Raw genomic sequence first — 19,660 nt, forward strand, 5'->3', positions numbered from 1 at the left:
AGCGGGGGTTGTGTTGCCAAGTTGGGCGGTAGGGAAAGTGGCGGGTTCATGATTGCTGGGGATGATCTGCTGACCGAATGGTGGCATCAAGCTTCCGCTGAGAACGCATATAAATGCACCTTATGAACATCAAAAATCAATGTGCGAAGCAAAAATGCCTTCAGCCAGATTCGAACTGACGATCTCCTCATTACTAGTGAGGTGCCTTACCAACTTGGCCATAAAGGCTTCTGCTGTGGAATCCTGCACTTAGATAAATTGATAGATCTAAACGTAAAATTAACTTTTGTGTTTAATGCCAATGTGACTTCGGATGCCGAATTGATATTATTGTAACGCTATAAATCAACACACATCTTTCGGGACACTAGGTGTGTCAAGCCGTGACTATACGTAAACAGATACGTGCCATGAGGACTGTCCAGGCCGTGACTAACGGAAGGGGACGGGCCGAGCTAAGACACTTGGTACGTAGCTGGGAGCTGTTTAAAGGTTTTTATATATATTCGTTATACAGTTTTGCCCCTTTAATCAGATGAATCTACCAAAAAAAAAAAACTAACGGAAGGGGACGGGCCGAGCTAAGACACTTGGTACGTAGCTGGGAGCTGTTTTAAAGGTTTTTTATATATATTTGTTATATAGTTTTGCCCCTTTAATCAGATGAATCTGCCAAAAAAAAAAAACATATCTGAGAGCTGTTTAAAGGTTTTATCATACATGTTATTTGTATAATTCTGTTCCTTTTATCAAAAGAAAAGAATGTTTCATGTTGCATTTTTTTAAGAACCATTATATTGTATTCAGCAGAAAAGAACGGGGGAAGTCGCATTTTCATGAGTGATATTGACATTGGGGCCTGGTGCCTCTGGTCACTTAATCTAGAACTGCAATTTATTATTCGTTAACCTCTACTTCTTCATTCCTGATTCCTAATAATCTCATGCCCGTTTGTTTCTTGATGTCAGATTTCTTATCATGTAGAGTCTGACAAGACTTCTGACAAGAAAGAATTCACATGGATCTCCTCTTTCCATGACTTTGCTGACGCATATGTGATGTCACAAAGGTCAAACCCATGAGGCAATCCCGTTTTTTTTAATAAGAACATGTATTTAGTTGCACCCAGATCTCACAAGGGTCATCGAGCACCCATAGTAAGAAATACGGCTATGCCCAAACTTGTAACTGTTCGAAGTAGTCCACGCGGGTGGGACAGACCGCAACTTTCTGCGCCACTTGGTCTCGAATGTCATCAACCATATCTGGATGGCCACACGTAACAAAACAGGTTGATCCCAAAGATTCTTCACAAGAAATCTCCACAATTTTAGCGATATTTGGTCGTCCTTTCTTGAAAACCACGTTGGTTAAGTCGTGGTGAATTTTTTGGATAGGGTCCTCCATGGCCTCGGTTGACTGGTAGCTGCGGTGTGTGTACGTATTTTCAAGCAAAACCAGTTTGTCTGACACTGAAGTGCAAAGGTTTGAATGGGGTCTCGAAATATAGATCTCGGTCTCGATGTCTAGTTTCGCAAGATCTTGCAACTCATCATAAAACCAAAGAAGCGATTTGTATTCACGCACAGCCCAAATAAGCTTCACTTTCCGGTGGCCCTTGTGGTATTCAGCCACTTCAACTGCTTCGGCGAAAATCCCTGGGATACCATTTCCACCAGCAATGAAAACACTTGTGTCATATCTCAATGCGGGAGTTGCTTCTCCATAAGATCCCTCGATAGCAACTCGCATGTTTGCGGATATTGATGGGTTTTCTTCGAGATACCTCTTGAGTGATTCTGTCACACCCTTTTTCACCTTGACGTAAAACACAATGTCGCCATTCACTACGGTGTATGTGAATGGGTGTGACTGCCAGAAACATGACCAACGAAGAAAATGGACAAAGCAGTGGCCACCACCAACGGCATGAAATCCAGGTGGCATAGACACACGGAACTTCAAAGTGTCGTCTTCGTATAACTGCACCCTTGCTAGTGGGAATCCAAAAACACAAAGACGCTGAATTCTAATCACACGGTCCAACATCCAAAGACATGCAGATACATAGTAGTACCATACAAATCTGAAGTCCTTAACGTGGAGCCATGCACCAATGAGAAAAGCGGCTGCCAAAATTATATGGATTGCAAGAAACGCCTCGTACCACTTCCGTCTCAATACCAACAATCCCTGTACGAGAATTGCCAATCCCGACACAGTTCCCGCCACGCCAAAAATAATGTATGATTCCATGTGATTCGGCGGAAATTTAAGATTCTTGCTGTACCCTACAGAGTGAACAATGACAAGAAGCACCATGATACGGGAAATCCACCGGTGAAACATCACAAATGTCGAATACTCCCACCTGGTAAACCACTGAAGAATATTATTTCGTCCTGCGAAAAGCACTGAAAGCGGAAGCAAAGAGCTGGCTATAATTCCTGATCGTACGCCAAAATATCTCATATAAGCAGCAAGCTTTGTTCCGAAGATTGGGTCATGTTGCACAAAGTGAATTTTGTAGAAACAGAGGTGCAACGCTAATAATGAAAAGGAACCTAGAGCCAAGGTTTCTGCGCGAGTGGGTGGCAAATAGCCGAAGACCTTCCAAAGATGTTTTTCCTTCGTTCGTTCTGTACCAGAAAGTGCCGGTAGAGTTATACGAGACCGGGTCCAACGCAGAATAGGGCCTGTGAATTTTTTGACAAGTTTGGGACCAAGCAACTTGCTCCAGTTTCCAATCGCTGCTAGTGTAAACACGAACATCATGTACACAACCATGTACCAGCCATAGTCAATGGATCGGTTATAATTTCCAAGAAATTGGTCGTACGACTTCTTGTATAGAAAGATGGTGAAGCTGGATAGTTTTACGGGAAAATCAACAACAATTCCGTAGCGTAAATGTGAGCTATTGTTAAGCTCCTTTGCTGCAGTATAGTACTTTTCAAGAGCTGCGTCAATCAGGCCTTGGTTTAAAGACGTGTTATAGTCTCTATTGCACATGTTGATAAATGATTCAATCTCTTGGGGGTATCCAGTTTGGTAGCAGTAAGCCAAAGTAGCCAAGGCATTTTCATTTCTACAAATGCATGAGTTATCTCCAAAGTCTCTTGGAGACCCATCCTCGGAAGGGCAGAAGTTTACCTGAGAAATCACCTGGCTGCATGAAAGCTGGGCAATCAACAGGGATGGAAATTTGATGAACGGTGCCCCATTAAGGGCCCTGCTTGGGGTCATCGCCACCATCGCATATATAACAGCCGCTATGAGAAGATAAAGCTGCAACTTTAGTAGTCTCTGTGTTTTGAGCCATAACGGGGATATCGTGAGAACAATTATCAGCAACTGTATCACTAACATTTTCAGGCTAGCTATGTGCTGATGAAATAGATAAACTGGTCTAGATCAAAATGATAAGATCGCGCCAAGTCAAAAAAAAATTAAAAAGGTTTAAAAACCTTTTGACCGTTCTTTTAAACTCAAAATATGATTTCTTGGTGCAGAGCTCTTAGCAAAACGAAGTTATGGTAAGGAAACGCAAGTTGATACCTCTTTGTCTTAGTTCCTGACGAAAATTTTCAATGCTTAAGGGAAGCTTGAGATAGGCTCAATGATGAGGCTTCGGAAATTCTTCAGGAAAAAAAATGTCCAGTAGTGAAGGAGTCCCGTGAATTCTCTCGGTTTTGAAGGATTTTGTGCCACTTCAAAGGTCTTCGTGTGATGGCCTCAATACAGATCAATCAGAATTTTGTGCTTTCCTTTTTCATGCAGTTCGCCGAGATCGGAATATGTGCGCCTCTAAGCGGCCGGTACCCTCGGAAATCGCATGCGCTATGTGCATGCCTTGTACTTGTTTCCTTATCTAGATAATCAGAGAATGAGAAGGATGAAGTCAATGAGAAGCTTGCGTTTCACGATCACACTTTGAAATTTCTTGTGCATGGCAAGAGATTTCTTCACAAAATACTGCGGGGAAAAAATACTTCAGGAAAATCGGACTCAATACCTATTATTTTTATATGCTCCTGGTTTACCAACATGGTCTGTTTCTTTCAATGTGCAATTGCGTCTAACCCAGAACTGATTTTACCCGAAAACATGTTCATTCTTGATTTTTAAATAGCAACAGTGTACTTCTCAGTCAAAGTGGGGGAATATGATGGAAGATTTATACTTCTAATGTCAACTTGTAGCCGCTCACTAATACACTTTGTTTCTTGCATATAGAGTCCTATCGACTTGATCTGGCCAGGTTGCAGCTTAATAATGCGCACGCAATCAACGCAATCTTAAGAATGATATAAAAGACACAATTCCTACACCCCATAGTCGTATCATAACTTAAATTTCCTCTAAAATTTTAACAAAGTCGTTTAAATAATTATGTCATTGCAATCCTCGAGTCTCAAAGAGGAGCTCGTCCCGCTTAGCCAGATCCGCAGGCCAATTCCCCCAGTGTTAGATTATCAGAAAATCGATGCAATGGTATCGACTCTCAATGGTACACCTATGGAGTCAGCTACGTGTAAAATAGAAGATATGACTGCAGGTGAATTGCCTCCGACCGATGTGTTCTTGGTGAGAGAGCAAGGGAAAAGCTTCTACTTTGCCTTCGGTGGATGTCATAGGTTTCAGGCATATGAAAGACTAAGATCCGAGGACGTCGATCCATTGGTGAAGGCCCGTATTTTACCTGCAACAAGAAAGACACTCAAGGTTTATTTGGGAAGCTCCGTTGATGAGATGTTTACATAGTAAACGATATTAAGCATGTACAACACTTGAAATGAATGATGATCTGATTTGATAAAGCGTAACTCTCAAACGTAAGGGGACCTCTCTTGCTTTCTATTTTCAGCAAAGACATGACTTGTGTTTTGTGATTGCGGCTCCATAAAGACAATTCAGATTTATGAAAATTAAGTCCGAATTAAAGCCCTAATTTTGCCTATATGATGTAACGGATCCCAAAAAAAGTCCACGTGACTACTTAAAGACCATACAGGCAGATACTGCTCTTCATGTTGGAGATACTGACGACAAAGTGGCGATCTGCTCAGTGTACATGCGAACTAATTGTTGCGGCGCTGGAAGAGCGGTTCATAAACTTGGTATGAATTAGCGTCAATCCAAGATATCAGCAATCTTACAAACTGATATCCTCTTTGGGCGCATGTTGGATAGGTCTTTCCAGCATCAATAGTACGATTAGCGCTTTCTGATTATGCTGCTGCAACTGTCGTTATCATGCCTTGAGAAGTTACAGATGGTCACAAGTTTCTGAAGGGTGTCTTCTTTTGTTTCGGTTTGCTTTTGCTTTTGCTTTTGGTTTTTACAATACCCCAAATCCTTGCCCCCAGTGTGAAACTACTGACGGTCAGCCTGCAATGCAAAAACTGATTTCGAAACGTATTTTATATCATATCCGCAAGTAAAAACTGTATTTCTATGACAACTGACTCGCATTGTAACGCCGTAGCTTCAAAACGAAATATTACAGTGAGGAAGAGCATGTTTACCGGGAATCAAAAGAATAGCATTGGAGTTGATCTAGCAGCTGCTTGAATCAAGTATCACGTGGATAATGTCGTGGCACACATAATCTAGCACTTATCGTGTCATTGCTCCACGATTCGACGAAACTCAGAGACAGGCTAAACCAACCTCATGATTTATCGACATGGCCTTCTCTCACACCCCAATGGTGTACGTTAGACTTTGTTTCAAAGGGCAACCTGAGTTTTTCAGCTTGCAATTTCAAAACTTGGTTCAGGCAGATCGAGTCATGGCCCGCTTGACAAGAGAAAAGTCTCAGATCTCATGGTCTACCATCACTGAAAATCGCCTCTTCTTCATCAATTCTTCGCAAATGAAATTAACATTGTATGCCCAATTTCCTCCGGCCTTTCTTCGATATTCCATAACTTGAGTTCACAAAGTCAATCCCAAGCAAACACGATTTGGCCAGACCTTCAGGATATCTCATTTGTAGAATAAAGTTCAGATGGGACCGTCGCTCCAGCAGAAGATCCAGCATGTTTGTATCAAGGTTAACATGAATAATTTATTGTATAATGGAGAATGTATGATGTGCTCGACTTAGCCGAGTGTATGCGAGTTTGGAAAGCTGTGAATCAATTTTTCTTGCGCCCAGCAGTAGCCAGTGTCCATGTTGAGTAATTTTGCCTGAGCCGCCGTTTATCGGCGAATTGAATCAAGCGAGGCTCAGCTCATGGTCAATACAGAAAAGTGATGAGTGAGTCGATTATGCTCCAGTCTCAAGATATCTAGCAATAGTCTGGTTTCACGGCCAGATGCTGAGCAGGCTGCTGGGCCCCGTTTCCATCTCGAATTTGCAGCACAGACCGATGACTTCTGTCCTGTTCGACCCGCGGTCTCTTGAGTACATGATCCCTGGGCGGACCCAGGGATCGGAGTCTTTTGAATCTCTCCCGATCTATCTCGTGGCTCTCCTCAAATTTGCGGATCTGCTCCGGGAGAATTGGCTTAGGATCCGTGGCAAAGTACTCATGATCCAATGCGTCGAGCGCATTGTACCTTTTTTTCGGGTCTAGCGCAAGCAACTTGCCCAACAAACCTGTGCCCACATTCCCCAAGAGTGGCTCGAACCGCGTCTCCAATGTGCGTCGACAGGTGAGACCAATGTTTAAGTCGGGCTTATTCGGAAGAAGGGAGGCATCGGGCCAGTTATCGCGGTTCGGTGGGCCCACCAAGTCAAAGATGATCTGTGACTGGTTCAGGTCCGAGGAGCCCACCAAAATCGGTTTCTTTGTGAAGAGCTCCGCAAATACACACCCCACACCCCACATGTCGACCGCCGTCGTATACTTGCGCTCCCCTAAAAGCAACTCGGGGGGCCGGTACCATCTAGTGACAACAAGTGCCGTGTAATTCCGCTCGCCTCCACCGGGACCTTTGCCTTTCAACGGAATGGGGCCATGGTACACGCGGGCCAAGCCGAAATCCGCGATTTTCACCACGCCCGTCGGGTCCATGAGAATGTTGGCCGCCTTGATGTCACGGTGCAAATACCGCTGCTGGTGCACATAATCTATGCCTTGTAGAAGCTGTTGTAGAATGCACTTTTTGGTCGGCAAGTCGAGGTCTATCGCCGGGTTTTCTAGCAAGCCCACCAAGTCAGAGCTCATGTAAGGCGACACCGTGTAGAACACGCCCCTCTGTGAAATGATGTCCTGCGGAGACGCCGTTTTCGGCTCCTCGTGAATCATGCCCTCAATCTTCAACACGTTTTTGTGGCTGAGCCGCTTCAAAATCGTGATTTCCCGCATGGCCGTGATGGGAAAGCCCTCTTTTGCCGAGTGGTTGATAAGCTGCTTCAACGCCACTAGCTTGCCCAGTTTTCTATCACGTGCCTTCTGCACCACACCAAATGTACCCTGGCCGATCTTCTTGATGATTTCGAACTGCGACAAGCGGGCCATGGACTCGAACTGCGAGATGGACTGAAGCTTGGGATTTCCCGCTGTTATATCCGCATCTTTTCTGCTCGGCAGCGTGGGCATTTTGGAGCAGTTTCACTGAGTTCTACGTCGAGTGGCTCGCAAGTCCGAAATACCATGACGAATGTTCATGGACCGCGAGCGTGCGACTCGTCGCATGGTTATGAGTCTTCTCGCCGAGGGTCGATGGAGCCCAGGACAAAGTATTCGATTCTATTCGCAAAACAAAACATGTTCGGCAATGATGGAAGTGCTTGATTATAACAAAAGGATCCCACGAAGATTTGGCATTTACTTTGCAATAGTGCGGCGCATATCCATCTCTTCTCTAGTTTACGCGTTCAGTATAACGCTATTGTTCATCTACAGCGTCTACAGTTATCCTTTGGAGAAAATATGAATATTCCAGGTAGCCACTTCCGCGGCAAATTTATTAATGATTATACTGACTCATTGCCAGGTTTTAGGTTTGCGAGGCGTCTAGCCTCTCTCGACAACTGTCCTGCTTTCTTGACGTTGAACCCACCCTGCAATAGCTCGCTGGTCTGCTCCAATTGCAACCCGGCAACATCCGGAAGGAGGAAGTAAACGAACAAGAAAGAAATTAAACACAACCCAGCAAAAAATGCAAAGGTTCCTGAGGGGGTGATGTTCTCCAACATCGTCAAGAATGTAGACGCAATGATCAAGGACCCGGCCCAGTTTGTTGCGGCAGCGTACATTCCACCCACAGATCTGACATTCACATCGGAAAACAACTCCACACCAGTCCAGGCCGAGTTTCCGATTCCAATTGCATACGAAGCCACAAATCCCACCATGCCAAGAATGACGATGATTCCCCAGCCAGAAATACCGGTTGTCTGGACAACAACCTCGGCATTCGAGTTAAACACAACCCCAAGAAAATGGAAAGCAATTGCACATACAACCATGGCGATACACATACCAGGAATGGCGAAAAGCAAAATACGGCGGCGGCCAACAATGTCGATGATGACCAAGGCGATGAGCGTGAACACGAAATTCGTTGCAGCAATGATGATCGACACGGCAGTGGAGTTCTCAAAGCCAATCGTTTCGAAAATAGTCGTGCTGAAGTACATCAACGAGTTGAAACCAGTGAACTGTTGAATGCCTTGCAAACCACAGGCCAAAATGAGGGCCCGGAAGTTGGCAGGATTGGTATGAGTGAGCTTGACGGATCTCCAGATCTGCACAAGGGGGCTTCCTGGCACTGTCGAGTTAGATGCAATCATGTCCTGAATCACGGCATCGGCCATTGCGTCAGACGCACTGGACTCAGCCCTCATGTACACGGCCTTTGCACGGGCATTGTCGCCTTTGATCACATAGTAGCGGGGCGTGTCGGGGAGAAAAACAAAGAGAGCCAGCTGGACGACAGCAGGCACCATGCAGAGACCCACAGATATACGCCAGCCGTGGTCGACTCTCGTGAGGCCCCAGTTAATGAAGTATGCAACCAACTGGCCGCCGGTGATGAAAATACAGTTTGTCACAATGAGACGTCCTCTGTATTTTGCGGGGGCTAATTCACTGAGCATAAGCGGCGCAATTAATGACGCCGACCCAACACCGAATCCGAGCACGAATCTGCCGGCAATCATGGTCCACACGGTCTTGGCCACGAGCTGCACGATTGTGCCGATGATAAAGAAGACATTCGAGCCAAAAATGACCTTCTTTCTACCAACCAAGTTGGCCAAGATCCCGCCCAAGATTGCGCCGAGAAACGCTCCGAGCGAAGTTGCCGACGTGATGAGTTCTTTTTCGCCACTTGTGAGCACCTTGTTCAGCAAATCCGTGCCTACTTGCACCAACGCAGCGGAAATATAGCCGGTGTCGTAACCAAACATGAATCCTGAGATAGAAGAGGCCAAAGTAAGCAAGATGACATATCTATTGGGCGCAATGTTGCTCAGATATAAGGTGTTTTCAGATGTCGACGCCAACGACGAATCCACTTGACTTATCAGTGCTGCCTGAGCATCTTTGCTATGACTGATGAGACTGTCCTGTGAAGTTACAGGAGACAGAGTCATGATGTATGTGGTGAAAATATGCGTCCAGAGCTATTGAAGGAGAATAGAAAAACAGTAGACGAAATGCGGTGATTTGTCTTACTCAGTTCAGAGGCTCTTACAGCTGAATGCAGAAATTAGGGAGCTGAAGAGCAAAGGTGGTTTGTATGTTTGTGCGCAATAATCTCGACAAAAAGCGCAGACGGGGTAAGAGCAGAGATATCTTTATATATATGCGAACGAGGACAAAACGTCTGCAGCGCTCGATTTCGGCGAGCTTCTTCGCGAGGCAGCCAATGAGAGCGCGTATTTCAGCGAAGCCTCTTTGTTTGGCAGGCACTGCCGCTGTAATTTTCGCCGAAATTCCCGCAGAAAAAAAGGCGCTTGGGGTAGAGCCGCTTGCGAACAATTGTGTCCATAGTTTCTACACGCAACTGGAGAAAGCATTTACGAGTCACGTCCTTGTTGCCATGGCGAACCCCAAGGTTTTCCAAGCAGCGGAACATTTTTTACTGGCTGTGAGTCGTATTCTCAGTACTAATACGCCGCTTAATACAAGAGGACGTGGCTGACGCAGGGCCCCCAACCGAGCAACTCTAGAAGGCGAAGTTGCCAAATTGGGGTTTTTTGAGGACCTACACACGTACCATTTTGCGGGATAGGGCTTTGCCTCTAGTTCCAGGAAAAACTATACGAAATATTCAATTCGAATCATGAATCTTCTCTTGATCGTAGAACCCGTCTTCCATAAATCTCGAAAGATGCGGCTAGAGAAAATGCAGATTCATTGAGTGCGGGTCAAATTCACTACTAAATTACCTAGGAAAATATTTGCGGAGAACTGCAGCTTTTCATTGCACTTTGTTCTGCATATTTTGTGTTCTTCACGGTGAAGATCCCAATTGCAAATTATCAGACATACTAGAACTTGATGGAGACAGAGTGCCCTTTCTAGTGAAGAGCAGGTTTGTTTGTTGAATCAGATGTTATCTACGCTCCCTAGAAATGAAAACTTCCCAGGTACCCTTGAAGTGCATATTTTCTAAAACGAAGAGCTGATGTAATGGGATTTTCAGACCACATCAAGAAACATCCAATGAGAATATCTGAGAATTTTTTTTTCCTGGTGGAAGTAAAGAAAGACTATGCCTGTTTAATAAGAAACTTTAGTTCAGTTCAATTGAAACACCCTATTTTTCGGGAAAAATCGTCAATACCAGTTCGTGATCCGATTATCACTTTCAGTGCCCTCGAGCCATCTCGCAACTTCCTTTTGCCGCAAAGGAATCTCACAACCGAATACTTCCGCATTCTCCAAACATACCACAAGCTTAGATGATGAAGAGCATGGGCTCTCGATCCTAAGCTAGGACTTCCGCTTTATGTTGAAATCCATCGCTGTTCATCCTTTCCCGCATCATGCTTGGAGCATTTTCGTTATATATCTTTCCGTGTGCAAGTTAATTTTTCAAGATGCTTTAATTGTTTCGCCCTATTGGGGCACTTAAATATGTTCTGACAGTAAAATGTCACGAAATTGGACTTTTGTGAAACCTCAGTGGTCATTCATCGTTTTTTTAATAAACCAATGAGGGCCAAGACGAATCCTGGGTGTAGCAGGTCAAATCCGAGTGACTAATAAGTTCTTAAAGAACTCACAAAATTGTTGTTCCTTGATATTCAGCTGCCAATATTATTTAATGGTTACAATCTCAGAGTCATATACCTTTTTTGTTAAACAATAAAAAGAGAGTCGAACGGTACTTACTTTGATCAGAAGTTAAAATTTGAATTATAAAAATGGAGTAGAAGGCTTTGACCCATTGCAGAATTTCACCTGAAACTGCTCGCTAGCCATTTCATATCTTTCACACTAAAAATGTTTCATAAATCCCTCTGGCTGTCGAATTGTACTACTACAATGTCATTTTCTTCTGCTCTCTGCGCAAGTATCAGGATTGTTCATAAAGAAACGGTATTATGAAGTTTCAGAGAAAGACGATTTTACCCGATTTGGAGAATTCAACTCATACGCAGAGAAACCGTCCACATTTTGTTCGAACTCTTCCATCTTAATGCATACGGTGTGTCAAAGCTGTGGATCTACCCTTTCAGCGCACTGTCATGGACTAAAACGGCAAGAGCGTCTGACATACTGTGAAGAACATACCCTTTTGCAGTACGAGCGAATTGTGCTTCTTGAAAAGTATATAATTGAGGCTTAACTCTTAAACAGGTCGAATTTTAATCTATTAAAACAAACAAAGAAACAAACAATACTGACAAAATGGCTGCTCCTCAATCCTCCAACAAAACCTCTTCTGCCCCAAACAAGGACAACTGGTTAACTGCCACCACTAAAACTGGCTGGTACTCCTCCTGTGTCATTGCCTAAAACGTTTAAAGAGAGTCATTCCTCAAGAACTCTGTTCTCTTCGCTTTCGTTAATGATTATTTCGCTCGTTTACTAAATATCAATATACATCATCAATTTACTAAAATATGCGGAAGAACTGAGTGACAGAGCAGCAGCACTTGATTTGTGTGCGCCATGTGGATTCAGAAACTGATTCTACAACCAGTTAAGAATAAGATGTGTGGCTAAAAGCATAGACAAATCATCAAGTCAACTTCTGTAGGAAAACATTCGCAAATATTCAAGTAATTGCCTCTCGCGAGGGCTAGTTCGATTGCACACCCTCACCGTTTAAGCTTCTTGTACTCTCTTGGTTTTCTCTATCCTTGTTGATCTACATATTCGCAAACCCACACCGGCGAGGTTCGGAAATTTCAAGAACGGTACAAATGGTGAACTTTTCCGAAGCACAATTGTCGCACGCTGATGTCAATGTAGAAATTAATGCATTTCTGGCTTCTTGGAATTCGTGTACAAGGATCATTGAGCCCGGTGTAAATAATAACTTGTCTAAAAAATTTATTCAAGTTGATGTTTACTGCCTGAATTAGTTGGATATTCTGGTTGTTCCCTTGATGATACATACGTTTCCCCAAATCGAATAGTAGTGTCGAAGAACGATTAGGAAAGAGCAAAAAGTATCACGATAAAGCAAAGACATTCAGTGAGAATTCCTCGCAGAGCCAAGGTTTTATGGGCATAGAATACATTGTATCTTAGTGGCTTGTATTTCGTAGCATGCTCTAATGGTTTGTAGAAACAGTATTTTGAATGTCCTTTTGGATGAGTCTGGATAAAAAAAACGGAAACTCTTTTGTCATCATTGTCTAAGCGTGCTTCTTCCTCCTAATTCTGCCTTCTTATCAAGTTGAGTGTTTTCGAGTGACATTGAACAGAAAGGAATGTCTAACTGATATAAGCTTTTAAGACTTTATACTGCGAAGTGGTTCAAGATGAATCATAGCTAGAATTGATTACTCTCCAACAGAATTCTACAAAGCCTCCACCATCAGTACCTGAATAAGCAAATTTCGATGTGCTAGTCGGCTACATATGGCATATAAATAAATCACCTCGGGTGCTGTTCCGATGACAATTTTCGAATGCACTTGCAAACGCCCTGATAAGTACTTGGCAATGCACCGGTCGTTTCGTTCGACTTCTATCAGATCCTTATTTGTGTCCGCTTGCTTTTCAAATTTCGTGCCTATGTTCTTGTGTGCCTGTCCCAAGGTCTCCGCTTCGTATACCTTATAATTCAGACAAGACTGAAGGCTCTTTTTCGATTGGAGCCGGTGCAGCTAATGCCCGTCTATTATTTTAGACCACCCGTTCATTCAATGATGCCAGTGTTTTGTCGGGCTCGTCATCAATGACTTCGTTCTGAAAGCAGGCACTCGAGAAGAACCGCCCGCAATCCCGGTGGAACAAATCAAGCAGTTTCGAGCTGGATCACACAGGCGCTTCCGAAATGAGGAACTGGACTCATAAACATAGGGACACGATCCTCTACTTTCGCCCGTCCGTCATCTGAAGTCACGGATCAAGTCAGGCTAGCCCGAGAACTGCCCATAGGGACATCCGGAATGTCAAAGACTGGAAGAAGTGAAATGGCCTTTCATGCACATACTGGCACATCGCGGCCAGACTACGGCGAGATTGCGATCTGGGAGATTTTATTGAACAGCTTCTATCTTTTTACACGACTTACTTCTTTGGAGGGTTGAACGTAAACTTTCTGTTCTTGATTGGTTGCCACTTGAACTTCTTGACCCAGACAGACAACAAGAACAACGAGGAGGTCACAATGATGGCCTTCAAACCCCACTTCTTTCTTTCGTCGTGCTCTGGCTCAGAGCACCAGTTCAAGAAGGTGGACACATCCTTGGCCATCTGCGAGGCCGTGGCAGGCGTGCCGTCCTCGTATTCAACCAAGTCATCGAACAACACCTTGCCCATGGCAATGGCGCCACCGGGGAAGTATGGGTTGTAGTTCGATCCTGGGGGCATCACCACACCTGCAGGAGGCTCCTCGGGGTAGCCGGTCAAAAGCGAGAAGATGTAGTCGCAGCCACCGTGTCTGGCCTTGACAATCAACGACAAGTCAGGGGGCAAAGCACCCTGGTTGGCGGCTCTGGCAGCCTGCTCGTTGGGGTATGGGCCTGGGATGTAGTCGGCCAACTTACCGGGTCTCTTTCTTGGGTTACCCTCGTCATCCGGCTCGTCGTCGTACTCCAACTCCTCGGCAAACGCCTTGGCCTCGCTGGCAGTGTGCGAAACACCCACCAAGTTTCTCCAGGCAATTCTGTCCATGGAGTGGCACGCCGCACAGACCTCCTTGTACACCTGGTAGCCTCTTCTAATGGACGCGTGGTCGAATGTCGAGAACATGCCGTTGTGCGACCACCCGTAAGCAGGGGGGTGCAAGCCATGCTCGGCGGCTGTCATGGCGCTGGCGGTCACGCTGTCCTGGTACAAGGCGTACGAGGCAGTCAAACCAGAAACACCGACGGCAGAGGCGATGAATTTCTGCGCCAAAGGCGACGAAAGTCTAGCGGACTTGAACATTTTCTTCGGGAAGAAATGAAAGGGAGGGAAGGTGATGGGTTTTCCGGATCAGAAATCGCCCAAATGCAAAGTGGATGTGGTGTATAGGCGGGAAGAGTCTATACAGTGTCTTTGCCGAGTATTATAAAAGACGATGCAAAGTGTGGAGAAAAGCAAGAGCGGCGACAAGACACGTGGATTCGAAAGTGAGGTTTCAGAATTCAGCGGCACGTGTGTTCAAGGAGTATTGCTATCTTTCCTGGCGTCGTCCTTTCCGGTAGGGAGGTGGTCTTTTTTTTTTTGGCCCAGGACCTGCGTGAGCACAGGCCAAATTGTTTTTCAATATGAGCGCTAACCTTGAAAAGACACGGTGCGATTGGCTGGCGTGAGGGGTGTCGCGCACGACCGCTGGGTGACTCTGGCGGGCCACACCCGTGCATCTCCCGACGCGGCGGGATTCTCCCGGCCATCATTGGCCGGCACGGTGATACCGAATATGCGCTGTGTGCAGGTCGGCTGGAGGTCTTCTTTGGGCGTGGAGGCGCCTCTCAAGAGCCTGGCCTGGGAGCGGGTGCAGATTCGGCGGGTTGCAAAAGTGCATGCTGAACCATGCTGTATTCAGATGACGGCCTCAAACTCATGGTGTATGTTCGGAAGCCCGGGCCATTTATACACAGGCCCAATCGATAGTTTGCCGCATACCCATCAGTTTTGATCGATTGTAAGATTGAGCAAGAAAAGGTCGAATTCAGTTGTAGAATCCTGGGTGAGTTGTAGGGGCGGCACGTGTTTCTTCATTTTGGGGATGGGTGGACTTTACGGCATGGAAGAACGAAGGGGTGGTGTTCAGTGCGTATATTAGTCGATTGACTTCACCATGCCTGCTTGTACATTGGGGATCTCAGGCCCCACATCAACAACAAATATCTCCGAGTATAGACCGGCCCGGGCATCAACTTACTTGTTTTTTCAAAACACAATCCCTGAGAATAATCTGGTGTAATTTCCCTGGATCTGAGTGGTAGACTCCCGCTTGAGACATGGATCGCATATTGAGAAGCAACCCTACAGCAGCGCTCCCATATGAGCATGGAAGCATCTCTGCGTAGGATCTTACACGCTCAGTTCGATTGACCGCTTATTCCGCCGTCTCGTCTAAGAGCCGCCAGGCTAGCCTACATGCAAAGAACGTACTCGAATCAACGACTGGACTACATCCCGGAACCAAGCGTCGCAAAAGTTTGTCTATAAACGCTCTGCACAACACCCGCTCTAAGCGGCGAGCTTGTCCAAAGCCTGCTTGATGTCGTTCAACAAGTCGTCGGTCTCCTCGATTCCGACCGAGACTCTGACCAAGTCGTCAAACACACCGTTGGCCTCTCTCTCGGCCTTTGGAATGCCGCCGTGCGTCATCACCGCAGGCACCTCGATCAAGGACTCAATGCCGCCCAAGGACTCGGCCAAGGTGAACAACTGGGTCGTGGAGGTGAACTTGGCCGCAGCGTCGGCACCGCCCTTGATTCTGAAGGAAATCATACCGCCTCCCAAGCCGTCTCTGTGTTGCTTGAGCACAACCGCGTGGTTGGGGTGGCTCTTGAGACCGGGGTAGTTGACGCTGATGATGCCCTCGTGTTGGGACAAGTACTCGGCGATCTTCTGTGCCGAGGAGCTGGCCTGTCTGACACGCAAGTGCAACGTCTTCAAGCCTCTGTGGGCCAACCACGAGTCGAAGGGCGAGGGCACGGAGCCGATGGCGTTCTGCAAGAACCGGAACTTCTCGTGCAAGACGTCGGAGCTAGTGGCCAACACACCGCCCACCACGTCGGAGTGGCCGTTGATGTACTTGGTGATGGAGTGGATGACCACGTCCGCACCGTGCACCAATGGGTTGGACACGTAAGGCGACAAGAACGTGTTGTCGACCACCATGAACGCGTTCTTGCCGTGCTTCTCGTTGTGTGCCTTCAAGACAGCGCTGACCGCAGCGATGTCCGTGACCGACAACGTGGGGTTCGAAGGCGTCTCCAACCACACCAACGCAGTCTCAGGGCGCAACGCGCTCTGTACGTCTTTGGCCAAGTCGCCCACAAAGGAAACCTCGACGCCGTGCGTGTTGGCCACCTTGGTGAAGTATCTGTGCGTGCCGCCGTAAACGTCTCCGCCCGAGATCACGTGCGAGCCCATGGGCAACGACTGGAGAATCAACGACGTGGTGGCCGAGCCCGAGGCCAAGGCCACGGCGTACTTGGCCTTTTCCAACGTCGCCACCGCCTGCTCGAAGTTGTCTCTGTTGGGGTTGGCGGACCTGGAGTACTCGTAAATGCCAACGGGCTTGGAAGGCTCGCTTTGGGCAAACGTGGTGGAAAGACTGATGGGTGCAATCACGGCACCGGTGTGTGGGTCTGCGGCGGCGCCGGCGTGGACGGCGTGTGTGCCGAAGCCGTACTGGATAGTGTTGTCGACGGTCATTGTGTGGCTGGTTGTGTTTGTTTGTGTATTCGAAGGAAAAAACGACCGTGGATCTCGGTCTTTTTTTTTTTCGTTTGCCTGGATGCTAGGCAACGTGCGCCTGTATGGAGCCGTTGAGAACGCCACAGCTGGGGAGCGATGCCGTGTGGAATCGGACCACAATTTGGCTTTTGCCCAGCACCGTTTTTGCCCGCGTTCGTGGTCTATTGGTGTTTGCAAATGATGGGCTATTTTAGAACGAAAGCCGGTTCCGCTTTGACGGATCTGAGGGCATGTTGGAACGGGTCGTTTGCAAGTCTGGCAGGCATCGTTAGTAATTCCATTGTGTGCAGTCCGTGGTGGTCTTTCCTGGCCTGGATATCGTAACCCCACGTGCCGGCACAAAAATCACATTACCCTAAGGTCCATATCACAAACAGTTTCTGCCCGGGTCGGGAACAGATGGTGTTCTGAGGTTTCGGTGTGAGAGTGTTTTCTTTCTTTTTTTAGAAGAATGTGATTCTTAGAAATGGGGTTTCACCTATGGTGGGACAAACCGGTGAAGTATATAACTTGGGTGCAATCCGGTACAATTCATGGGTTCTCCCTCAGGTCTGATAGTATTAATATGCAACGTGCCCTCTCTTTTTTACATTTGGTGGTCTCTGTCGGAGTTGCACGATGATCTCGGCGGCTACATCAGATTTCGCACCACATGCCATTCTTCAAACAATAACCTATCCGGTTTTCCTTGTCTAGGGGCTTGGACGGTGGAACATTATCTAGGAGACATTGGTAATTTCGGGCGAAAATGACTGAGCTACGCTTTGCTCGGTGGTCTCGCAACTCCTGCTCTATACTATCGATACCGCTTCAAGAGCCCCGCAAAGAGTCTGTGTGCACGTGATATACATGTACGCGATCTGACCGCGGAACCCGTTTACTTAGAGCAGAAGAACGGCGTGATCCAGGGCTGCGTCAGATTTCTCTACCAGCACTAGGATCTGGATTTCAGTAGACCAGTGGCGCACACCACAGCTCTTTTCCGTACTTGAGTATTCATGTGATGGAGGGATCTGAGGTAGTCTCGTTGGCAAGACGGCCACACAGCTCCGATCTAACTGCTAGGAAGACATTCCATATCCATATAAACTTAAACTCCATATAGACCAGTAGTCCATATAGATCAGTGATCTTTATAGATCAATGAAGAGTCTTTGTGAGCCATCATTATGATTTATTCTACAATAGTCCAAAATTCCATCACACGGAAGTGCGTTCAGCTGACTGTGCGTTGAGGAACCCGCAAGAGTTGAAAGTCTATACAACTGAACCGGTCCGTGAAAATCAGTGTGCCTTGTGCGAGCAATCCATAGTACCAGACAATACAAATTGGGACTAGAAAACAGACACCCCAATGTCTGAGCCAAGAGTCGTACAAAAGTCTTCTAGGCAGTATCTTCCGAAACACTACTGACTTGACTACATTCCCTCAGGTCACAGGCTATTTTTTAACCAGATAGGCCGGGACACTATTAGATCAAATCGCACTACTTGCAAGAGGCCAGTTGCAAAATTCTTCAAAGTACCTGCCCTATTGGCGTCTGTTCACGAATGGTTATGTTAGACGCGTGCTGCTCCTCCAGCTCGCGCAGGACGCGGATACGTTTAATTAGCTACTTGGGTGTGCGTATTTGAGGTGCGCGCTTCTCTAGCCCCGTATGCCCATGTGGCTCTGCTGCACCTCACGCATAATTACCCAAAAAGGACATGATGACTCGCGTCCTGCAAACTGTCGGCCCCGTACATACTACTCAATACTTCTCTTGTCTGACGAATGATATTACACCACCTCATGAACATGACGGAACACATTTGTGTGGTTCAACACGCCCGCAACTCAAAACAAATAGGCCTCTCATTGTGATTTTATCGCGATGGTCTGGCTGTGTCGTTGTATCAGGGATAGTTGCTTCTTGCAGTGAAATTTTCAGTGAGTTTTTGGCAATCGGACTCCGGAAGTCAATTAAGTTTTTCAAAGCTGACACTGCACAATTGCTAGGACACAGCCCCGGTATTAAGCAATTGACCAAAAGTGAACATTTGATACGGTGGAGATAGCCAGACACATTTGCGCCTGTAGACCTCTAGGTATCTTTAAGCACGTACGCGGCAATGAATTTGCGTCTGAAGCCTTCTACATATGAGGAGAAACAGGGCTGTGTCTAGGAACGTTCACCTCGCTTTTCCCGTCGCGTCCAAGCCTGGTTGCAACATAGCGTAGTACGGCGGACATTGAATTGCCGAATTGCGGAGAATTTGGCGGGGCGGACACTACTAGAACGATATCTGGGCCGGAGGCTTGTGCTGTGCCTATCATGCTTCTTTGAAACGTGCTTGATCAGATATTCGTGTTTCGTATTTGTTTTGTCTTTTGCTGTGCAAGAGTTTCTGGTGTGCGGCAACGTCTGAAGCTGGCTTTTCTAGCTTCATTGCGCGTCGTGGTCGGCTATGGCGAGGGCGTGTGCGACATGGGTTTCTTGCACCGCGCAGAAAAAGCTTGGCACGCTTGCGTGCAGTGGGAGGCGCGCAGGCCGCATGGCGGGCGGCATAGTAGGCGACATGGCGAGCGACATGGGCGACATGGCGGGCGTGGGTTTTCACGGGCTGTGGACACTGCCATCTGTCATGGCGCTTTCGAAAGGATGCAAATTGAT

At 46.6% G+C, this 19,660-nt stretch overlaps 6 protein-coding genes and 1 non-coding gene across 7 annotated transcripts; 1 reads left to right on the plus strand and 6 right to left on the minus strand.

Annotated features, from left to right (window-relative positions):
* Positions 1–155: 155 nt before the first annotated feature.
* METBIDRAFT_t199 lies at positions 156–228 on the minus strand. Its single transcript has one exon. It is a non-coding gene; the product is annotated as a tRNA-Thr (tRNA).
* A 659-nt stretch (positions 229–887) lies between these two features.
* Positions 888–3,351, minus strand: FRE9 (Fre9p). Its single transcript, XM_018858303.1, has one exon. It carries the CDS (start codon positions 3,253–3,255, stop codon positions 1,171–1,173), a length of 2,085 nt encoding a protein of 694 aa, XP_018710389.1. The 5' UTR covers positions 3,256–3,351; the 3' UTR covers positions 888–1,170.
* Positions 3,352–4,392: 1,041 nt separating this feature from the next.
* On the plus strand, positions 4,393–4,764 carry METBIDRAFT_79202 (sulfiredoxin; the record flags this gene model as incomplete). Its single annotated transcript, XM_018859018.1, has 1 exon — positions 4,393–4,764. The coding sequence occupies one exon, from the start codon at positions 4,393–4,395 to the stop codon at positions 4,762–4,764; it is 372 nt and encodes a 123-aa protein (XP_018710390.1).
* A 1,379-nt stretch (positions 4,765–6,143) lies between these two features.
* On the minus strand, positions 6,144–7,472 carry CRK1 (cyclin-dependent serine/threonine protein kinase; the record flags this gene model as incomplete). Its single annotated transcript, XM_018859019.1, has 2 exons — positions 6,144–6,238; positions 6,434–7,472. 2 exons carry the CDS (start codon positions 7,470–7,472, stop codon positions 6,144–6,146), a joined length of 1,134 nt encoding a protein of 377 aa, XP_018710391.1.
* A 413-nt stretch (positions 7,473–7,885) lies between these two features.
* On the minus strand, positions 7,886–9,735 carry ITR1 (myo-inositol transporter). Its single transcript, XM_018856160.1, has one exon. The coding sequence runs from the start codon at positions 9,551–9,553 to the stop codon at positions 7,931–7,933; it is 1,623 nt and encodes a 540-aa protein (XP_018710392.1). The 5' UTR covers positions 9,554–9,735; the 3' UTR covers positions 7,886–7,930.
* A 3,920-nt stretch (positions 9,736–13,655) lies between these two features.
* On the minus strand, positions 13,656–14,516 carry CYT1 (ubiquinol--cytochrome-c reductase catalytic subunit; the record flags this gene model as incomplete). Its single annotated transcript, XM_018857932.1, has 1 exon — positions 13,656–14,516. One exon carries the CDS (start codon positions 14,514–14,516, stop codon positions 13,656–13,658), a length of 861 nt encoding a protein of 286 aa, XP_018710393.1.
* Positions 14,517–15,767: 1,251 nt separating this feature from the next.
* Positions 15,768–16,964, minus strand: CYS3 (cystathionine gamma-lyase; the record flags this gene model as incomplete). Its single annotated transcript, XM_018857867.1, has 1 exon — positions 15,768–16,964. One exon carries the CDS (start codon positions 16,962–16,964, stop codon positions 15,768–15,770), a length of 1,197 nt encoding a protein of 398 aa, XP_018710394.1.
* Positions 16,965–19,660: the final 2,696 nt, after the last annotated feature.

Source organism: Metschnikowia bicuspidata, assembly GCF_001664035.1.
Source record: "Metschnikowia bicuspidata var. bicuspidata NRRL YB-4993 chromosome Unknown METBIscaffold_5, whole genome shotgun sequence".
Lineage (NCBI taxonomy): Eukaryota > Fungi > Ascomycota > Pichiomycetes > Serinales > Metschnikowiaceae > Metschnikowia > Metschnikowia bicuspidata.